The 18,429-nt window shown below is 51.8% G+C and overlaps 7 protein-coding genes across 7 annotated transcripts; 1 reads left to right on the top strand and 6 right to left on the bottom strand.

Moving 5' to 3' along the window:
* Nucleotides 1-40: 40 nt before the first annotated feature.
* J7T54_005177 (uncharacterized protein) lies at nucleotides 41-862 on the bottom strand (the record flags this gene model as incomplete). The annotated part of the gene is made up of 1 exon (XM_051505921.1): nucleotides 41-862. The coding sequence occupies one exon, from the start codon at nucleotides 860-862 to the stop codon at nucleotides 41-43; it is 822 nt and encodes a 273-aa protein (XP_051362822.1).
* An 83-nt stretch (nucleotides 863-945) lies between these two features.
* J7T54_005176 (uncharacterized protein) lies at nucleotides 946-1,917 on the bottom strand (the record flags this gene model as incomplete). The annotated part of the gene is made up of 1 exon (XM_051505920.1): nucleotides 946-1,917. The coding sequence occupies one exon, from the start codon at nucleotides 1,915-1,917 to the stop codon at nucleotides 946-948; it is 972 nt and encodes a 323-aa protein (XP_051362821.1).
* A 549-nt stretch (nucleotides 1,918-2,466) lies between these two features.
* On the bottom strand, nucleotides 2,467-3,533 carry J7T54_005175 (uncharacterized protein; the record flags this gene model as incomplete). The annotated part of the gene is made up of 4 exons (XM_051505919.1): nucleotides 2,467-2,868; nucleotides 2,934-3,191; nucleotides 3,253-3,356; nucleotides 3,419-3,533. 4 exons carry the CDS (start codon nucleotides 3,531-3,533, stop codon nucleotides 2,467-2,469), a joined length of 879 nt encoding a protein of 292 aa, XP_051362820.1.
* Nucleotides 3,534-5,942: 2,409 nt separating this feature from the next.
* Nucleotides 5,943-6,919, bottom strand: J7T54_005174 (uncharacterized protein; the record flags this gene model as incomplete). Its single annotated transcript, XM_051505918.1, has 2 exons — nucleotides 5,943-6,743; nucleotides 6,800-6,919. 2 exons carry the CDS (start codon nucleotides 6,917-6,919, stop codon nucleotides 5,943-5,945), a joined length of 921 nt encoding a protein of 306 aa, XP_051362819.1.
* Nucleotides 6,920-11,429: 4,510 nt separating this feature from the next.
* Nucleotides 11,430-12,579, top strand: J7T54_005173 (uncharacterized protein; the record flags this gene model as incomplete). Its single annotated transcript, XM_051505917.1, has 3 exons — nucleotides 11,430-11,624; nucleotides 11,676-11,733; nucleotides 12,458-12,579. 3 exons carry the CDS (start codon nucleotides 11,430-11,432, stop codon nucleotides 12,577-12,579), a joined length of 375 nt encoding a protein of 124 aa, XP_051362818.1.
* Nucleotides 12,580-12,741: 162 nt separating this feature from the next.
* J7T54_005172 (uncharacterized protein) lies at nucleotides 12,742-14,208 on the bottom strand (the record flags this gene model as incomplete). The annotated part of the gene is made up of 4 exons (XM_051505916.1): nucleotides 12,742-13,224; nucleotides 13,551-13,761; nucleotides 13,821-14,108; nucleotides 14,186-14,208. 4 exons carry the CDS (start codon nucleotides 14,206-14,208, stop codon nucleotides 12,742-12,744), a joined length of 1,005 nt encoding a protein of 334 aa, XP_051362817.1.
* A 2,923-nt stretch (nucleotides 14,209-17,131) lies between these two features.
* On the bottom strand, nucleotides 17,132-18,003 carry J7T54_005171 (uncharacterized protein; the record flags this gene model as incomplete). Its single annotated transcript, XM_051505915.1, has 3 exons — nucleotides 17,132-17,508; nucleotides 17,593-17,649; nucleotides 17,778-18,003. 3 exons carry the CDS (start codon nucleotides 18,001-18,003, stop codon nucleotides 17,132-17,134), a joined length of 660 nt encoding a protein of 219 aa, XP_051362816.1.
* Nucleotides 18,004-18,429: the final 426 nt, after the last annotated feature.

Genomic DNA, 18,429 nt, shown 5'->3' with positions numbered 1-18,429 from the left:
AGCTAGGGGCCACGAGCTTGAGGTACAGTCATGTCGCTCATCAACGTGCAATTTCGACCAATACTCTGCCCGACATGAATTCCCGCAACTGGGGCAACACGTCTGCATATCGAGCGGCTATCTCCGCGACGGCTTGCCGGGCCCCTTGGACGCTCTCCTTTCCGGTCACCCAGGGCGTGACCCAGTCCTCCACCTTGTCGCCTGTGCGGGTGTGTCCGCGCATGGTCTCGGACCAGTCTTGCCCTTGCCCCTGTTTCCCCATCTCGCGGTGCACAAAGCTCCGCCCTTGATGAAACCAGACGTGCTCTTTGAAGAACCGATGCCAGGCCCAGCCGTCCCCGGCCCAGTCCGCGACAAACTCATCTCCAAAGACACAGAGCCTCTGCAGACGCTGTAGAGGGGCGATGGCGGCGATGAAATCACCGTGGTCTGGCGAGGATGTCGTGTGCCAGGGGAACCGCCACTCGTCCCTCAACGTGGCAAAAGTCTTTTCTTCATCTGGCTGAAAGCCAAACGAAAGCTCCTCCAAGGCCAAGAGGTGGCAGCCAATGGCGCGCAGAGTCTTCAATTCGGGATCAGTGGCCCAAGAGAAACACAGCGACCGCAGGTTATCAAACCTGCCGCTGGACAGGTGTGCGACGAGGATGCCTACGCTGGCATCCGTATTGTTCCGGCTGTCGTCGTACCCCCAGACGTAGATAAAAAGCTCATGCAGCTGCGGGCCGTAAGACTGCCCGAGTCGAAGGACTTTGTCGACATATTCCGGTGTATCAAATGGGTCCAAGTCGCTGGGTACAGCCGTCACGGCGAATGTGCGAAGGTGAGGCAGGGGGTACCTTTCGAGGAGACCGTTTCCTGTCATAATCGAGCAGAGTTTGGCTGACGGGCCGAAGCTTTCCAGAGGCGCCGATAGCAAGGATTCAACCACATCGGGGTACAGATTGTCTAGAGTTTGGAGTATGTCCAAAACTTGCGCAGCTTGTGGAAGGAAATGGGCCCGTTCCTGAAACCGGTCATTTGACAGTCGGCCCTCGTGTCCGGACCGCTGCCGAAGAGTGCATTGAGCGCAAAAGACTCCAGTGTCTGTGCGGATCTTTGCAGAAATGTTTCCACGATCCTGGATGCAACGCCGTAATCATGGTGCCAGCACTCGTCGAGGCGGCCGAAGCCAAAGGCCAAGTCTCTGAGCGGGAGCGTTTGCGCACTTGGGAATGCCTTTTGGAGACGGTAATAATCATCAGAACCGTCTGAACCCTTATAGTAGCTGATCTCGTGATCTTCCAAGTATAGTCTTTTCAAATGGCCCGAGCGAGTCGCATGCCCGACCACAGAGGCGAATAGATTCCCGCGCAAGTCGAGTTCACCCGCATCCACCCAATGAATCTGGTCGAGCATGGGTGTCTTGTTTCGTATAACATCTGCAAGGTCGTCCACCATCCGCCCCCAATACTCAGTCCACTCTTCAATTTTCTTGTAATAGTCCCAGTCGGCATAGTAGCTTCCAAAATCGGCGTCAATGGTGAAAGTCAAGGAGCGGATGAGACAGCCGATGGAGGGTGTGTCAACACCGGCCTCTTCGTTCTTGAGGTAACGCAGGAACCCCCAAGAGGTCTCGCTGCGCGTGATCCAGACATTGGCAAATTGGTACGGACGCGCAAGCTGTCTGCATTCGCTGTGTGTCAGAGCAAACTGGGACAAATAGCGACCGTGACACTCCTCGGCGACGAAGCCCGTGACGACCCACAAGATCTCGTCGGGGAGACGCAAGAGGCAGCTTGCACTCCGCTCTTTGGAAAACACACGACCTTGGCGGAGAATGCCTTGTGCAGGGGTGCGAGTTTGCTCGTAACGCGGATCCAGCGAAAAGGCTCTGGGCGAGACTATTTGTACATGTACAGGACGACTCGGACCGGCCATGGCTTGCTCCGTGAGGGAGGCAGTGAGTGAGGAGCATGAGAAATGACCAGATGCAGGAGGCGGGCTTTGTCTCGTACTTATAGCTCTTGGTTGGCCTGCATGCATGCAGGCGGCAAGCCAGGCATGAAAACATGCATACAAGGAACAAGGATACCTGAAAATATCGGTACGTTCAAAAAAGTCCACTAAAATATTGATCATAGTTGCTCCACCGCTCTATATCTTTCCGTGTCTTTGTGGATGGTGCAAGACTTTGAGAGCCGGACGCGGACAATCCCTTCATATTACTGTTCCCCCTGCTAATCTTGACTAGATATATTGGCGCTTCATCAAGAAGGCAGCCCGCTACCGCCAGGGTATGTAGTGTGAGCCATCTCCGTCTCTCACCTATCAAATCCTCTCCCTCCCAACTTCTCATGCATCTTGTGTCTTTCCGTGCCTCCCCCCCCCCCTTTTCCTTCAGCTACGCCTCACCCAGGGCCTTGGGGGGCCTCATCGACCGCATTGACTGTCTTTGGAGCGCAAGAGGCCAGGCCAAGCTGTGGACATTTAGTCCTGTGCAGCCTGCGCAGCCCGTGCGGCCTGCTTGCGCGCCAGACGCTTGGCCCTGACCGCCTCCTGGTTCTGCAACCGCTCACGCTTGGCCTCGCTCATCTGCGACGCCTTGGACCGGTTGAATAGGGAGAAGAGTCCACCGCGGCTCCCACCGCCACCACGGCCGTCCTCGGCATCCTCGGCCGCCTCGACAATCGCATCGACATCGTCCTCGGCGGTGCCGCCCGTCTGGGACATGACCGGATTGGTCGCGGCGGTGACATTACCGCCCATCTGGATGGGGACGCAGCCGCCAAAGGGACCCTGGGGATTCTGGCAGCGCACCATGCAGACGTTGTCCATGCCGGCGACGTTGCCCATGCACACTTGGTCCTGGGCGATGTTGACGGTGAGGGGCTAGGAGAGGGAGAGAGTCAGCAAGAGATTCAATCGTCCAAGAGATATGAAAAGAGGGCTCATACAAAGTCGGTGGCATCGCCATCGCGGTTGCGACCCCTCTCACCGGGCACCTGCTGGGTGATGTCCATGGCGACCCAGTTGGTGCCGGTGCCGGTAGCGTCAATCATGCAGACGTAGGGGCCGGCGCCGTCTCCGTTGACCTGGTGGAGGGTCATGGCCAGCTCGCCTCCCTGGCTGACTTGAGGGAGGCTGTTGTTGGCCATGGACATGACCTTGGCAACGCCAGACTCGATGTCGTTGATGTCGTCATCCTCGGCCGTCTTTGTCCTTGTCAGCGGAGGCCCATGTCTGCAGAGAAAGGGCAACATGGAGTGCGCGTACCTGGTCCGTCTCGCCACAGGAAAACTCGGCGTCGCCGTCAAAGACGGTCGTATCCTGCTGGAAAGGTTCGTCCCGGGTTCCATCACGAGGAGTAGAGGGGTCGACTGCGGGTCCTCAGTCAGTCATTGCGGCTTTCCCAAAGTGATACGTTTGAGAAGACACGTACTTCCGATGGCCATGCCACTTCCGCCCATGTCGCCCGTGGCGGCAATGATGGCCCCGTGACCAGCAACGAGGGTGCCGAAGGCTGTGAGAGCGACAGAACGAGCGGAGAAATGCATCCTGAGCCGGCAGGTATACACTTTGTGGAGTGGGAGTAGTAGATTAAGCGAAGAACGGAAATGGGTATCTGCAGAGGAAAAGAACCGAAGAGTGCGTTGAGAATGAGGAGAATGGACCATTGCTGATGCAGGATCTGCGCGAGCTTTATACTGGCCTCCCAGCGGCTTGAGATCTTCTTTCATGGTCCACGATCGTGGTCATCTTGGAATGCACTGGCTCGGCGACGTGCCTCCTCCTCAGGATCTCCTCAGCAGGGAGTCGAAGCCAAGAACATGAGCGTTGGCGATGCAACATGGAGGAGGCGGTTGCAACGCCAAGAACGACTCGTGCGGTTGTCATGGTCATCCACGGACACACTACCACGGAATCCAAGTGGATGGTATGGCTCGACTGTTTAAAAGTCGACGGCAATGTCCAGCTCCGGGTGGCTGTGCAGTCACACGAGGACTGCCGCAAGACGTTCTGCCCCTTGATGCTCAGGGCGACTAGGTAGCTATCCGGTCGCGGGGGAGGGCTTGGCGGAGATATATGCGGCATACCGAGGTCGTTGCTCTTGAATCGGTCTCCTTGCGCTCTACTCAGTGTTCACACGTGCCTGGCCCACTGCGCGAGACGGCTACTGTATTCTTCAAGACTCTAGGCTCTGGGCCACCAATACCAAAGAAGGCTCCCACTCCGTTTGCACGCTGTTCATCGTCATCTCTCGCCGTGGCTCTACCTGTTCTAAACGCGTATAGCCATAGGGAAGACGGAATTTTAATGCGGTCGGCTGTTGATCTGCACATGGTCCATGACTCCATCCACCAAGTGGGCCATGAAACCCGTCAGCGTTTCTGATCATCACATGCGGCCTGGATCGGTAGACACGAATCTATTTTCGGCCTCCGGAGCCGACTTGGCACCGTGTGAGTTAGTAAAAGGCGTCTCAGCTTCAGTGTCAGGTCAACCGTCACCGTGGCTTTGCCCGCAGCAGTGCATTGTTGACTTGAGTGCTGTACAATGGAGTCTTGGCAGCTCCGGCCCGCCGCTACCGTAACCGAGGGCAGTGGCGCGTACAGGCTGAGACCAACGACGAAGGTGAATGTAGACGTGTGAAGACTGAATTAGGTAGTAGGGAATATCACGGCACGCCGACTAGAGCTGGGATTCCCCAACACGGTCCCCAACTGCACAACTCTGAATCGACATTTTTGTCAGCTTCGTCGCATCTGAACAGCAATTTCCCAACGGAACAGCAATATTGAGACGCAAATCCAGACAGTGGTGTACCAAAATCAATTTCAACGGTTGATCTAGTATAGGGCTCAATAACCAAGAGCTAATAGTATTAATCGTACAGCCCGTGTGTGCATGGTGTTTGGCTTATGTTTAGGGTAGGCTATCGCTGCATACCACAAGGTCGGATCATGTATCATGTGCAAGTCGTCTATACAGGGTATCATTCTTCACTTCATTCCAACCGACCTCAGGAACGGAGCGCCAACGGCCTTCACATTGAATCGCAAGATGTGCACGGCTTGAAACTCACTGGCGTTTCTGATCGTCATAAGCCGATTAGCCGAGTCGTGCCTACTTCGGAGGTGACTTGGCGACCCCCGAGTGCGTGCAAAGGTGTGTCCGTGACAAGACCAAGGTTTGAGACAGTGTGGTCTTTACGATCCTCTCGGCTGAAGCAGTGGCTTGCGACTTGTCCACAGCGGCCACTACGTAGCAACGGGCAGTGCAACTTGCCGGCGTCAACGCCAACCAAAAAGAAACAACAAAAATAAAGAACGTTGAATAATGAAAAATCCGTGATGCGGGATCGCGGTAAGAGAGGCCAAGATCCCCGGTATAACTCTATGCCACCCATCGCAGGTGGTCGCGCATGTCCACTGTCGCGAGAACGGGACCCTGGGGCCAGGATCCAGGCGAGTACACGGCCGGGAAGCGGGTCTTGCCCGGGCCAGTGGTGGGCCATCCCGGACACTGCCCCGGCCGATCCGGGCGAGGGCAGTGTCAATGGCTTGGGTTTCATGTGCAAGATGCTGGAAATGCTGGCGAAAAAAGAAAGTGCATTCGGAATGATTCGGGAACAGGTAAAAGGGTCTGCGCGGGGCTCCGGCGGACACAATCGTTCGTCATAATGAAGGTTTGCTGTAGTTAATATTGCAGCCACGACCGAAAAAGTCACATAATACCGGCCAAAGATATCCACCTTCTAAAAGATTGATAAATACGTTACAATAATGCACCCCGGAATTAAAAATCACACATGAAAGACATTGGTCGTGTCCATCACTTTTTCTGCTCTCCCCCTTCAAAGTGTGTCAAAGGTCCGGCAGCAGATTAGTTGTTGGTCCTGGACAGCCGAGACGGTAGACTATTATCCAACGGAGGCGGTCTGACTATAGTTGGCAGTGATGCTCTTAAACAGGCTGCGTGTAGCCTGCAGTGGTACCAACACCATCACCCGCTCCGGCTGTTGCACCAGTTCCAGTTCCAGCGCCAGCACCGACGCCTCGTTCGCCGATGGGATGCTTTTCGTGGAACTCTCTCGCGTGGGGGACGCGGCCATCTCGAGTAAAGTGCAGGTGCATTAAGTGGTGGTCCCACCCCTTCGAGAGGAAGATGAAGGCAAAGGCGAGCCCACAAACCAGGAGCACATCAAGGATGCCGAAGAAGATTGCCATCTGGGTGACACCAATGACGTTGCCACCGTCGGTGACAGCCCAAGCGATTGGGTAGATCAACCAGAAGAGGTTGGCGTAGCCTGCAAGCAAGGTGTAGTCGCGTTGATGAGGGAAGCGCCTACTGGCAGACCAGCCGGACCACAACGTCTGGTAGGCGAGGAGAAGATACGCCACGGTGCCAGAGGTAAAGAAGCCCCACTTGTAGCGAGTGCGAGTGTACGCACCAACGAGGTAGGAGATGATCCAGATCCAGGTCAAAAAGATGTTGTAGACAATGGTTGCCCAGCTGACGCCGCTGGCGAGGCCCAGCGCTATGACAATGGCGGGGAACGCCACCACCCAGAAGATGTACTTTGCAAAGAAGACCTGGTACGTTGCCGCTTCGCTGACACGGAGATGCTGCCTTACGACGGACCATCCCAGGTCGCTGGCCATGGCAAAGTAGGTGATGGCGCCGACAAGGAGAGCGATGGTGAAGAGATAGTGGAAGATGCGCTCGCCGTGCCGAGGACGGAGGCCGAGAACGAGTAAGACGAGCTGTGTGATCTTAGTATGTGTGCCTGAAAATTATCGACCAAAGCGGAGCAACGTACGGACGAGATGGCAAAGACGGCGGTAACAGCCCAGAGCCAATTAGAGCCGCCTTGTGTGAGCGACCGTGCCCCTGAAGCAGGGTTCGTGTCAAACACATCGTTCCTAGCGTGTACGGACATTAGGACTGCATTGATTGTGTCTCGGTGCGGGTTTGTGGCTTGGATTTGATAGAGCGTGTCGTGCGTAGTGATATAAGTTGTTCAACGTATACTCATCCAAGGTCCCAAACATGAAGTCACTTGAGCCTGAGCCTGGGTTCATATACAAAACCACGAATAGAAGCCTTGGTCTCGTCATCGCATCGCCATGCCTCGTCACATGCCGCCATGACGTTTCCGTCACATCCGCATGGGTGCATCAACTGAAGGTATGCAATTCCTGCGTTCCAAGCCCTCCCTCCAATCATTCACCGACGCGTGAAAGACTACAGAATGTAGTTTTTGTTCTCTGGTTACTTTTACCGTCCGCCGAGGATGCGAGCAAGCTGGCATTCAATATAGTCACTTTTCCCAATGTTCATATCTTTTCCTCGCTAGGCTCACTCGTTCGCTGAAGCATGGTTGGTAGCGTGCCTGAAATAATTATTGTTGTGACCTGGCCTGTGACACACAGGCCTTTGACATGCAACAGTATGACCTAATCTACAATCAAATTCGCATGCGGGTGCGGACGTGTATAATCATGTATTGATGACGCCAGAAAGCGGCATAGATGACAGAAGAGCGATGAAATTGTTGCGCAAACACGTGAGTCTCGACTCGATCATGAGATGCGGCCAGGCGAGTCAATTCCCATTACCGGCACCACTTGACTTTGTGTAGCTCGCCGCTCCCATACACGCATCACGCTGAGGTGTAATTGTGTGTGGCCGAAAGTTTGGTCGAACCCTCGAGTCCCGACTCTTTCAAATATGTGGGGAACGAGCGGAAGATGAATCAGGCTACAGGAAGACATAAAGGTACCGCCGCAAAAGAAGGCTACATATGCAACTCCTTGCGTCAGGAACTTCATCTTCACGAGACAGGATAGTGAATCATACTCTAGTAATGATTGCTCTGGCAGTCTCGACTGGAGCTCCACAGTAGCTAACCGTCAATTCTTGATTTGAACGCCGCATGATAGGCAGGTAAAGAGAGGACATTTTGAATATAGTTTCGACGGCAGTGGTTCAAAATTAATTATTTCGCAAAATGAAATATGCGACATCTACGAATGCCGATACAGTTAGTATCTCCTGACGCATTGTCTATCTTTGACAAGAAAAACCGAAAAGGCTGCTGTCATTATTGACCACCATCTCAGTGTTCTACAAATTCATGCAAAGTAATGTACTGTATCAGGATCAAGTTGCAATACTTTGCTACTTGGCATTGGAACTATACTATTTATGCTCTGTTATCTAAGATATGAATATCAGATCGCAGAGCATCCTATTCGGCCATCGTGACTCCATGTTCCACGTCTCCGAGATGAACTTGTGCTGAAATTTTCAGAATGCGAGGCACACCCACTCCGAATTGGCACAACTCGCGCTCCTGGCGGACTCATCCACATTTATAATGACAGATAAGCATTCTAGGATGTGCGGGTCTCGCTATCTCCTTCACTTCGTGGTTATCTTGTACGGAGCACTCTTGATTTTCTGCCCCTTTTTGTAAGCGATGCTGGTGGGTCTTGAGTGGATCGCGCATCGCAAACCAATCTTGACATCCCCTGAGGCACCGACAAAGACAAAGTGACAGTTGAGAGCCATGTGGTAGATCCCGTTGCTTCCTGCTATCCGAAGAAGTGGATGGTACTAAAAATGCCAGGCTTCAGGACTCAGAAGTCCACTTTTTACAGTTGAAATGGAAGGTCGTTGCTTTTGGGTCTACAATTCATCTCGAACTTGGAAGTTGTGGAAACTTCGAGCCTGATAGTGCAGTGTGTATCTGAAGGGCAGTGTCCTGCTCCTGGCAATACACAGAGAAATACGAGATGTAGGAGGTAAAGCAAGACATGTTCTATAACTGAGCACAAGCTTGGGCACACTTAAACAATACTATTGGACAAAATAAAACTTTCAGCAATACTGTACCGTTTACAGTTGTGAAGGATCAATCTGTCGAGGAGTCTAAGTTTCTTTGTCGCCTGGACTGGGTGGCTTGACAAACGCCATGGATACGAAGGAATCACTTAGCACGGAAGCCTGTTTTTTAGCATGGGGAATTTTTAATATATCCCTTGGATAGAGAACAGCACATCTTGACTTACCCATGAGCAGAAACATATTCGGCCTGTCCACCCACCGCACCCACCGCGCCGACCAGACCCGCATCTACATCGATTGCGGCAGATGATATTGCAGAAGCCTTCACTGCGGAGGCAAGCGTTGTCGTAGCAGACTGCCTTGGCGTCGATTTTACCTTCAGCCAGAACAACGGCGACGTCGTTGGGGGTCTCGTTCTTAGTCGGCTCAGCGGGAAGGGCAAACGTGGCCTGGGCTGCCAGAGCGATCAGAGTGAGGATGGAGCTGGACTTCAAATGGAATAGACTCGGTAACATAATCAATAGAAGAGAGTGGTGTTGCTGTTTTGAATGCTAGATTGAGGTCAACGGATGATTTGCTTTACCAACAGTATTGCAGTATCAGGTGTCCCTTTTATCGATATCGCGATGGCATCACGCCCCAGGAGCTCAAACCTAGATTCCTTTCTATTTTTCCGTGAAAGCAGCTTGATTCAGCTCGCAGGCCCGGATTCACTCGTAGATGCAGCCAAGGTAGCTTATGTTTACCTACGTGCATCCCTCCTCTGCCCCAGGGCGAACCCCGCGAAGCTGCCTGTAAGCTATTGGATGTAACATACCCCTCCTGGAGCCTAGATGTATCTTTGGCCGAGACTTCCATGACGGGGACCATTTGGCAACAGGCCGTCCTCGCTTACTAGTACTTTAGATGGGCGGGGTGGTTGACACTCATGCCGACCGTGGTCGGTGATAATTGGCTTCGAGGTTGACTTCAAGTTGACAGTGAGCCCTACCGCTGGCACATGCTCCATATGAAGATGGTGATGAACAACAGCTCAGAAGAGAAGGAAGATGATGAGTTCTCTATCTGAAGAACATGCTGATGCTATGGAAAAGAAGGAAGAACGCGATAGCGCGAAGATGCTGCCTTTGAGGGCAGCTGTGGGCCGAATGTGTGGCTGACTAATCAAGGCAAACCTGCCTGACAAACAACACTCCATGATTGGTGAGGCAAGAACCATGGTGCTCCGATGGGCTCATCGGAAATCTGTGCACGGCTTGCTCCAAGCCGTTTTGCTGCAAGCTGCTGCTCAAAAGTCCCCCTCTTTACGTAAATCCAGGAAACCCTGGGGGGGGGGGGGTTATTCCGACTCGCAACGTTGAAAATCGGACAGCTTTCCCTCTTGGGAAGTCAATGCAGCCATCTGCGGGCTGTCGCCAATTTTCCGACGGCACAAGCCTAAATACATGTGCATCATCGGGACCTGCTCTAGAATGTACTATTCATGCCGGCTAGGTCGTCCGAACCTGAACATTGGAGTTTTGGATGCAATCAGTTGGGTATCATCTGCACTTATACAGCCAGAGTCGTAAGACACATGCATGGTGTACTTATGAAGATGGTGATGAACAACAGCTCAGAAGAGAAGGAAGATGATGAGTTCTCTATCTGAAGAACATGCTGATGCTATGGAAAAGAAGGAAGAACGCGATAGCGCGAAGATGCTGCCTTTGAGGGCAGCTGTGGGCCGAATGTGTGGCTGACTAATCAAGGCAAACCTGCCTGCTAACAAACAACAGTACTCAAGCCTGGTGGCTAAGCCAATAAAGCAACAGAAGATGATGCTTCTGTTCTTCGGCCGCCCTATCTGGCCTTCCTCACCAGGCGTTCCTGATCTTGGACACGCAGTCCAGACCTGTCAAGGCTGGGTGCACCCTGGCGCCACTCACGAGCGCCCGTAAGAAGTGCTCGTGCTAGCCCAGACGAAGGTAGCATGTCTCAACGGGCGACCGAGACCCCAGACACCAATGAAGCAGGTACGGAAGATCCTATCCGCATCTTCTAGGATGCCGTCTCTCGCCAGTTCAGCTCACCCCTGATTTACTGTTGATGTGGGGGACGTGAATGTAGCTGCCGCTTTAGTGACTCACCTGTGTTTGGCGTAGAACCTTGTATGCACTTTGCCATAGGCGTGAAGACGGAGCTCATGATAGTTCGGCCGCATATTTCGAGACCTGCCGCCTACATGTATGTAGGTCTGCGTTGGAAAGCAAGCTCCCAATAGCCCTTCTGTCTCAGCTGGACCATCCACTACCCAAGGCCGAAAATGGTAAGCTACGCGAACACAAATGGGCTGTGATAAAGTCAAACATAGAATAGTCGGGAGAATTCAATATCCTTATGATTCTATGAGCGAGTCTAGGCCGCCTTCAGCCAAACAGACCCCGAAGCCTGACCATTGCTCTAGTTATATAAAGGTCTATGACCTCCCCCTCAAATGATTGCAATCCAACTCTCCAAGACATCCTCAACAGAAAGCAAAAGAATCAAACTTTGAACCACAACAAAGCTCCTTTCCAAGAAATAAACGACATTCTTCTTGCTCCATCAAGATCTTCAAGATGCAGCTCACCAAGCTTTCCATCACCGCTCTCTTCACACTCCTTGCTACCACTTCGGTCGCTGCTCCCGCGCCAGACTCTGTTGATGCCCGCATGGCGGAGGCAGCCCCCGGACAAGATATCTCCGGCTCTGCAGATGCGGCTCTAGAGAAGCGCGGCTTTGGATGCCCGGTCGACAAAAAGTGCCACAATCACGTAAGTTGACCATCTCTCAATATGATAATATCTAACAAAGTTACGTTATAGTGTAAGACCGTTACCGGCTACAAGGGAGGATACTGTGAAGGCTTCCTTGATTTGCGCTGTAAATGCTATTGAAGCCGAGGAACCCTGAATTGAAGGATATACAGGCCCCCCATGGGTTGGACAATGTTTCTCAAGTCTCCTTCAGATCTAAGGTTTTGCGATCTTGCTGCCCCCCTTGCTTTATCGATCCCTTTTCTGGTCAATTGTCCAAGCTTTTGAGCTTGCAAGTCTATCGCTTGTTACATGGAGCCGGAAGAAACAGAGTGATTATCAATTCAACATTGGTTTCCGACCCTTCATCTTTACAATGCAAGAAATAAAATCTCGGGATGTTGCATCACCCCGCCTCGTCTCACAGCCTCCCTTCTATGGTCAGCGAACCTTATACTTGTCGCCTGAGAGCGAAAATCTATTTGGGACCATCATAAGCAACATCGATTGTCGTTGGAAATATCCTTTCGAGCTGCGGTCCGGCTTAGATGGCTGTATCACATGGGTAGCGTATAGTTTGGGTATTTTGTTGATTTTTGATCATTAGAGAAAAGAGTTGGGCCACGGACTCCGAAAGCCAGAATCATAGACTAGATGGCGGCTGAAGTAAATGCCACAACTAATGTGTCATGTATGGTGTTTACCCACTCCTGATAAGACTGAGCGATCAAAAGGGCATTATGGCATATCTAAAGACGGTTGTGTTGCTTCTCTGTTTGTTTCTGTGGGATTGAGCCCTGGGTACGCATCAGCCCTTCTGATTCGAAGTGCGTGTAGCTGATTTGGAATAGTGCGTGTGAGGGTGACTGTGGCCAGAGTGGTCGTGACAATCATGATCATGGCCATGGTCATGATCATGCTCGTCACCATCAAACCCAGGCCAGTCAGGAAACCCGTCTTCGAAGACATCTAGCAAAGAATTCTCCTTGGACTCCTCTTCCAAAGAAAAATCCCTCATAATCCTTTTCCAGGTCTCATACTCCTCGTCAGTAACGAGACAGACGTCCAAGAGCTCCCTGATACCATCATGGTTCAGTTTTTCGCCGATAAAGACAATCTCCTGACGACAATCACCTCATTGTCTACCTTTCACAATACGCCATTTTACCAGCCTGTCAACCTGCGGATCTCCCGTGAGATACTGATCTGGGTCCAGTGTACAGAACCATAGTCGTCTGCCGGCCAGGGTAAGCATCGATCCTGCAGAGGACCATTCGCCAGCCTGGTTTGGCCGAGTGGCGAGGAGAAATTCGCCTTTGGAGCGATATAGGGAACCTAGGATGGGGTGCTTGCGCTTATTTTCCAGGATGGCTTCGTGTGGTGGTGTCTTAAAATCTTCGGTCCAGTCCGGCTCATCCATGACAAGGTCTTCATCTGACTGCTGCTCATTGTCTTCCACGTCCATGCCGTCATTCTCTGCCTCTTTTTGTTGCTCTTGTTCGTTATCAGGGTATTCCATCCGCAGGATGAAATTGTCATAGAGAAGCTTGAAAAGGCGTTTGGGGCGGAAACGCCGATACTTCGTATAGACCAGGCTCTGCACTTGGTAACCTTTGGACTTGGAATTTTTCGAGGTTTTGATCAGATTTTGAGCAGAGTAGAATTAGCATGGAAATGGAGAACTGGCTTGTTGCACAGTCATAGCTTTTAGGTCCTGCAGCCATCCATAGCTAGACATCGCTACCTCGGGGTCGAACAAAGAGGTGCTCAAAATCTCATTCAAGTCGACTTTCCCGAAAGATGATTCCAAGATTTTCGTTCGGTGGTTGGGCTGTTCGATACGGTTTGTGGTGCGGGACTTTGTCTCCACATCGACCTGCAAAACACGGAAATACCATCAGCACGTAATTGGTAGCTTGTAGAGCAAGAGAAGTACATGCTTACCGTATCGATTTTGTTCAGCAGAATAACGTCTGCAAACTCGATTTGCTCGATCATCAAATCAGATACAGTACGCTCATCACTGGGCTCAACATTGTCCTGTCTTTGCGAGACAAGCTCATCTGTGTGAAATTCTCGGGTGATGTTGGAGGCGTCAATGACAGTGACGGTGGTGTCAAGACGCGCAATCTGATCGAAACCACCTGCGCGCTGGCTATGATAAAGCGTCACCCACTCGCTTCTGACCAAAACAGAGCTTGAAGGGGTATCTACATGTCTTGTAGAGTCTCGAGAGTCGTTTCAGTAATTCCCTCACACGTTCCCGCCAGCTGCTTGATTTTGCGAGAGTCGAAAGAAGCCGCGACCTCCTCCGGCTCATTGATGCCACTGCTTTCGACGACGATGTAGTCAAACTTCTGGAGCTTCCATAGGTCCAAGATCTCATCAAGTAGATCTCCGCGAGGAGTGCAGCAGATACACCCATTCTGCAGGGCAATGATCTTCTCTTGGGTCTTGTTTAGACGATACGCGTGTGTGATCGTGGCAGCGTCGATATTGACCCTAGATACGGGAGATGGAGTTAGACAGTCTGCTACACGAGAACTTGGTTTATTTTGCAAGAGAATTGAATGCCTCACCTTGCCATGTCATTCAATGTCATTGAGTATCACAGCGATGCGAAGCCCATGGTCACTCTTCAAGATATACTGCAGCAGCGTAGTCTTTCCTGCGCACTGCGGGGACCCTTGTTAGCAACAAATTTTATTCACTCTCAATGGAATTAAAAAATTTCAAATTGTACGGGGACCACGTACCAGAAATCTGGAAAGTAGGGTGATTGGCAATGGCTTGGAGGGTTTGGACGGTTGTGCCGCCTTCGCCTCCGCGCCACTGGCCCCAGACTGTGGTATGGGCATGATTGTATATATGAAAGTCACTGGCAATCTGGAATTGACGCAGAAGCAATACTCTCGGTATTTCTGTGCGGTTGGTGTTTCAGCGATTAGGCAACATGTGCTGGACATTGTGTCTCGAGCCATCAAGGTTCCCACCATCACATGGGTACACCCCAGGGCCTACCTCTGATAAAGTATAGACATGGGGCGCGGCACAAGGCAAAGGATAAGCTGCGAGGTTAGCCCCGTTTATGCGGCATTTGAAATCACCTAGTCTACAGAGTAGTCATTGCTGCTTCTCAGTGTGGAGCCAACAGCACCTTGAGAGATAACTTTACAGGATCTCGCAGCTTTAGCTAACATGAAGAAAGCAGCACGCCCCTAATGTGGTACAACTTAATGTTTCTCTCCTTTGACTATTTAACATCTCAATTTTGTCCTTGAACTTCCCGTCACGTCGATGTCTCTATAATTTTCGAAGCTTATGAGCCAGGTATCGTGGGGCGCCAAGAGTCAACTTTCGAGGCATCAAGGAAAAGCATGTCGCTCGCTCTAGTCCTACTGGCCTTGGGTCACGTAGGCGCTATCTGCCTGCACCCAGAACAAACCTTGGCTCCTTTGATTGAGCTTCTCGAGAAGCGCGCTGAAATTACGGCCGTCACAGATTACCAAGTCTCATCGAGCTCTCTGTATGTACCGCTCACATAGGCAGCGTCTTTTAAAGTCGTGGCGATTGCTGATGGCAGGGTTTCCGCAGATATTGTACCGCAAGTTCAACCCAATATTTCGTTCAGACGCCAATTACGGCAACAACAGGCTACCCAGCCCAGTTCACGGGATATTATTCCCATGACGAGGGTAACATGTACGTTGCCAGGCGGCCTTTGATGCCGTTCTGCCACTTCCACGTGGGTGTCGAGTAAGAAAACCCTGCCTGCCCATCGAATACCGTGTGGTGCAATCAACTAATCAAGCGTAGACGCTGCATCGGAGGCGAAACGTCTTGCGAGCGCGTTGATCGAGACTACGACATTGGCAGTCGCATTGGCTTTCTCTTCGGCACGCTTACCACGAGCGCTCTCGGTATGTACCGCACCTTTGTTGCTGCATTTGCTCATGGTCGAACTTGAGTTGGTTGCTCATTATGCACTAGGTTCATTCTCCCCGATTTTCTTGGCCAAGTTCTTTCCTGCGCACGACAATATTGTCGTAGCATTCCTCAACTAGTTTGGTACCGGAGTGATCATCTGCACTGCCTTTGTTCATGTAAGAAGCCATTGACAATTCAAAGAGATGCGTCAATGAACCACGCTGATGAGCGAGCAGCTTTGGACGCACGGCGAACTCATGTTCACAAGCGACTGCCTCGAGAATTTGAGTGATGAGGCCACGACGGGCGCTCTTGTAATGTCTGTGCCTATTCGTGTCATTCTTGCTGGAGTTTGTTGTTGGCCGCCTACTGCGAAGGCGACTTATGCAGCAGACGTCAGCCAGTAATGAGTAAGAGACTTCAATAACCTTGCAGACCAAGGTTGATACGACCAACGGTACAATCATGGAAGCGGGTATTGTCTTTCTCTCTGTCCGTAAGTATATTCTAGACCGTGCGCCCGGAATATCGAACTCAACACTGACACGCACGTAGTCATTGGAGTGACGACCGTCGTCGCTGGAGATTCCCACTATGCAACACTTGCTACTGTGATTCTGGTTCATCAGTTCTTTGAAGGTATTGCCCGGGGCACCCAAATCGCCGCCCTCAGGGTTCCATACATTTCAAAGTCAGTTTCCCTTCCAGAAATGGACACCGGCCGTCCTCGGCACAACAGCGTCAGAGAGCCGCTTATTGATCGCTCTCAACCATCAGCAGTGCTATTGACGAAGAGGGTTATCATGGCACTCATTTTCTCACTCACAACACCGCTTGGCATGGCTATCGGGATTGGAGTCTTGCAGACGTTCAACGGCAACGACCCCACAACGATCATTGTGATTGGAACTCTTGATGCTGTGTCGGCTGGTATTCTGATATGGATTGGTGTGGCTAAGATGTTGGCTTTGGATTGGGTTTATGATGGACCTATGGGTAACGCGGGTCTGCTCAAGACGTGCGTTGCATTGTTCGGCTTAGTTTCTGGTATGGCTCTTATGAGCTTCTTAGGGAGATGGGCCTAAGATATTGGACGCACATCGTGGAACGATACAGCGGCGCGGAGAGCAAAAAGAAACATACAACTTTCGTAATTAGTCTCACGATTCAATCCCACATCTCGGGCTAGTAGCCGCCTTCCCCTATGGCTCTAGTCTCGAATACAGCCCCTCTCTTAGCCAGGACTATATTAACCGGCTTATGGTAAGTTTTGGCTTTTAGAATGTTGACTAGCGTTGAGCTCGCGATTACAAAGCAACCTCTGCTTCTTCAGAGAAGTAATGGGCTGGCAAGTGGTACTCCACACACAACAGACACCAACTCTGCATAGAAGCAAGTCTTGCCATCGTGTATTCAGACTGGACAAAGCTATACTATAAAGTTGAAGAAGTGGAGACCCCCCCCCCAAAACTCGCTGGGAAAGCTTCTCTTGAGTCTGAAAGTTAACAATCGTCCCACCACCACCATCCCTCACATGCCTCTCTCGAGTACAGTCGTACAGACACTCGATCGCCGTAGTCGGAGCCCAAAACCGGACTTTACTCAACGGCCTTCATGCCTCGCGCCGGTTGCAGTCTGTAGCCCTGCACGATGGCGTTGAACTCCTCCTGGCCGTGCTCCGCTATATAGGCCTCCTGCTCCTGCCTGGCGCTCTTCTCGAGCTCGGCGATCTTGACGGCGTTGTCGCTCCTCTTCTGGGCGGGGCTCTGCGGCAGGTCCCTGCGGAACAGCTTGTAGTGGTCGTCGCAATAGGAGCGGAAGTCGCACAGGTTGCAGGAGCCGCAACCCCAGTTGTCGTTGAGGCAGCTCTCGTACTCGCTGCAGTTGAGGATGCAGCCGCCACTGGCGCTCCATGCACAGCAGTATGTGTGGTAGTCGGTGTTTATGAGGTCGAGCTGCTTTTCGTAGCTGTGGTCTAGAACGGGAATGCACGTTAGCGGGCAGGCAGGGGAAGGCCGAAGAGCAGAGGGAGCTCCTTTCACAGGAGATGCCCACATACATTTGTTCCAGATATGCCCCTTCTTGGAGTTGTTCGTGATACAAGCTTTATAGATGTCTGTCGTAGAAGGCATCATGAGTCAGTATTCGTGTCCTTGTGTAAGCAGCGACAATCTTTCTAAGCATAATAAGGCATGTCTCATTTTTAGATGCCGCGCAGAAAGGACGAGGGCTTGCCAGTCTCACCATCTTCGTTACACAAGTAGTCCTCGTTATCAATAGCGAAGGGTGCGTCGCAAGTCTCCATTGTCCAGACCTCTGTCTCGCTCTCACCCTCGGGCTTGTCCCAGAGCTGCAGAATGCAGGCGGAGGGGGCGAGGGGCTTGTTGTGGATGTACGCGTGAAGAGAAAGACAAGCCTGGGCCTTGCCGGCGAGGCTAATGGCCGCCACGAGTGCTGGAGAGAAGCGCATTTTCACTGCGAGGTCGATCTCAAGACTTAAGAATACAAGTTAGAAGGACTTTGGAGAAGGTTGAGTAGGTGAGTGTGTTATGGCAGAGAATGGTGGTTTCTGGTTTAGTTGATAGTAGCGGCGGCTTGTCTTTTATCCTCGTCTGTACGTCGTAACTCTTGGTCGACTTCATTGACTCTGCTTCACCGACGCCTCTACAGTACGTATGCCAAGATACTGGGGTTCTGTGGTTAAGATGGTTGTGAAACCACAAAATCTCCATTCTGACGCTTGATTGCCTTGGTCAAAGGGCAGCCGTCAGTCGTCCTAGATGTCACAATAGAGTTTCCCTGCACTCGCCTCCATCCAGAGTCCGACCTATGCAACTGCTCGGCTGTACGGCATAGAGTTCTTTTGCCCAGACTCTATCCTACGTACAACTAACGA

Source organism: Emericellopsis cladophorae (genome assembly GCF_022114955.1).
Source record: "Emericellopsis cladophorae strain MUM 19.33 chromosome Unknown NODE_17_length_331089_cov_116_747350, whole genome shotgun sequence".
NCBI lineage: Eukaryota > Fungi > Ascomycota > Sordariomycetes > Hypocreales > Bionectriaceae > Emericellopsis > Emericellopsis cladophorae.
Note: the sequence above shows the minus strand (reverse complement) of the source record. Positions and strands in the feature narration are given on the sequence as shown.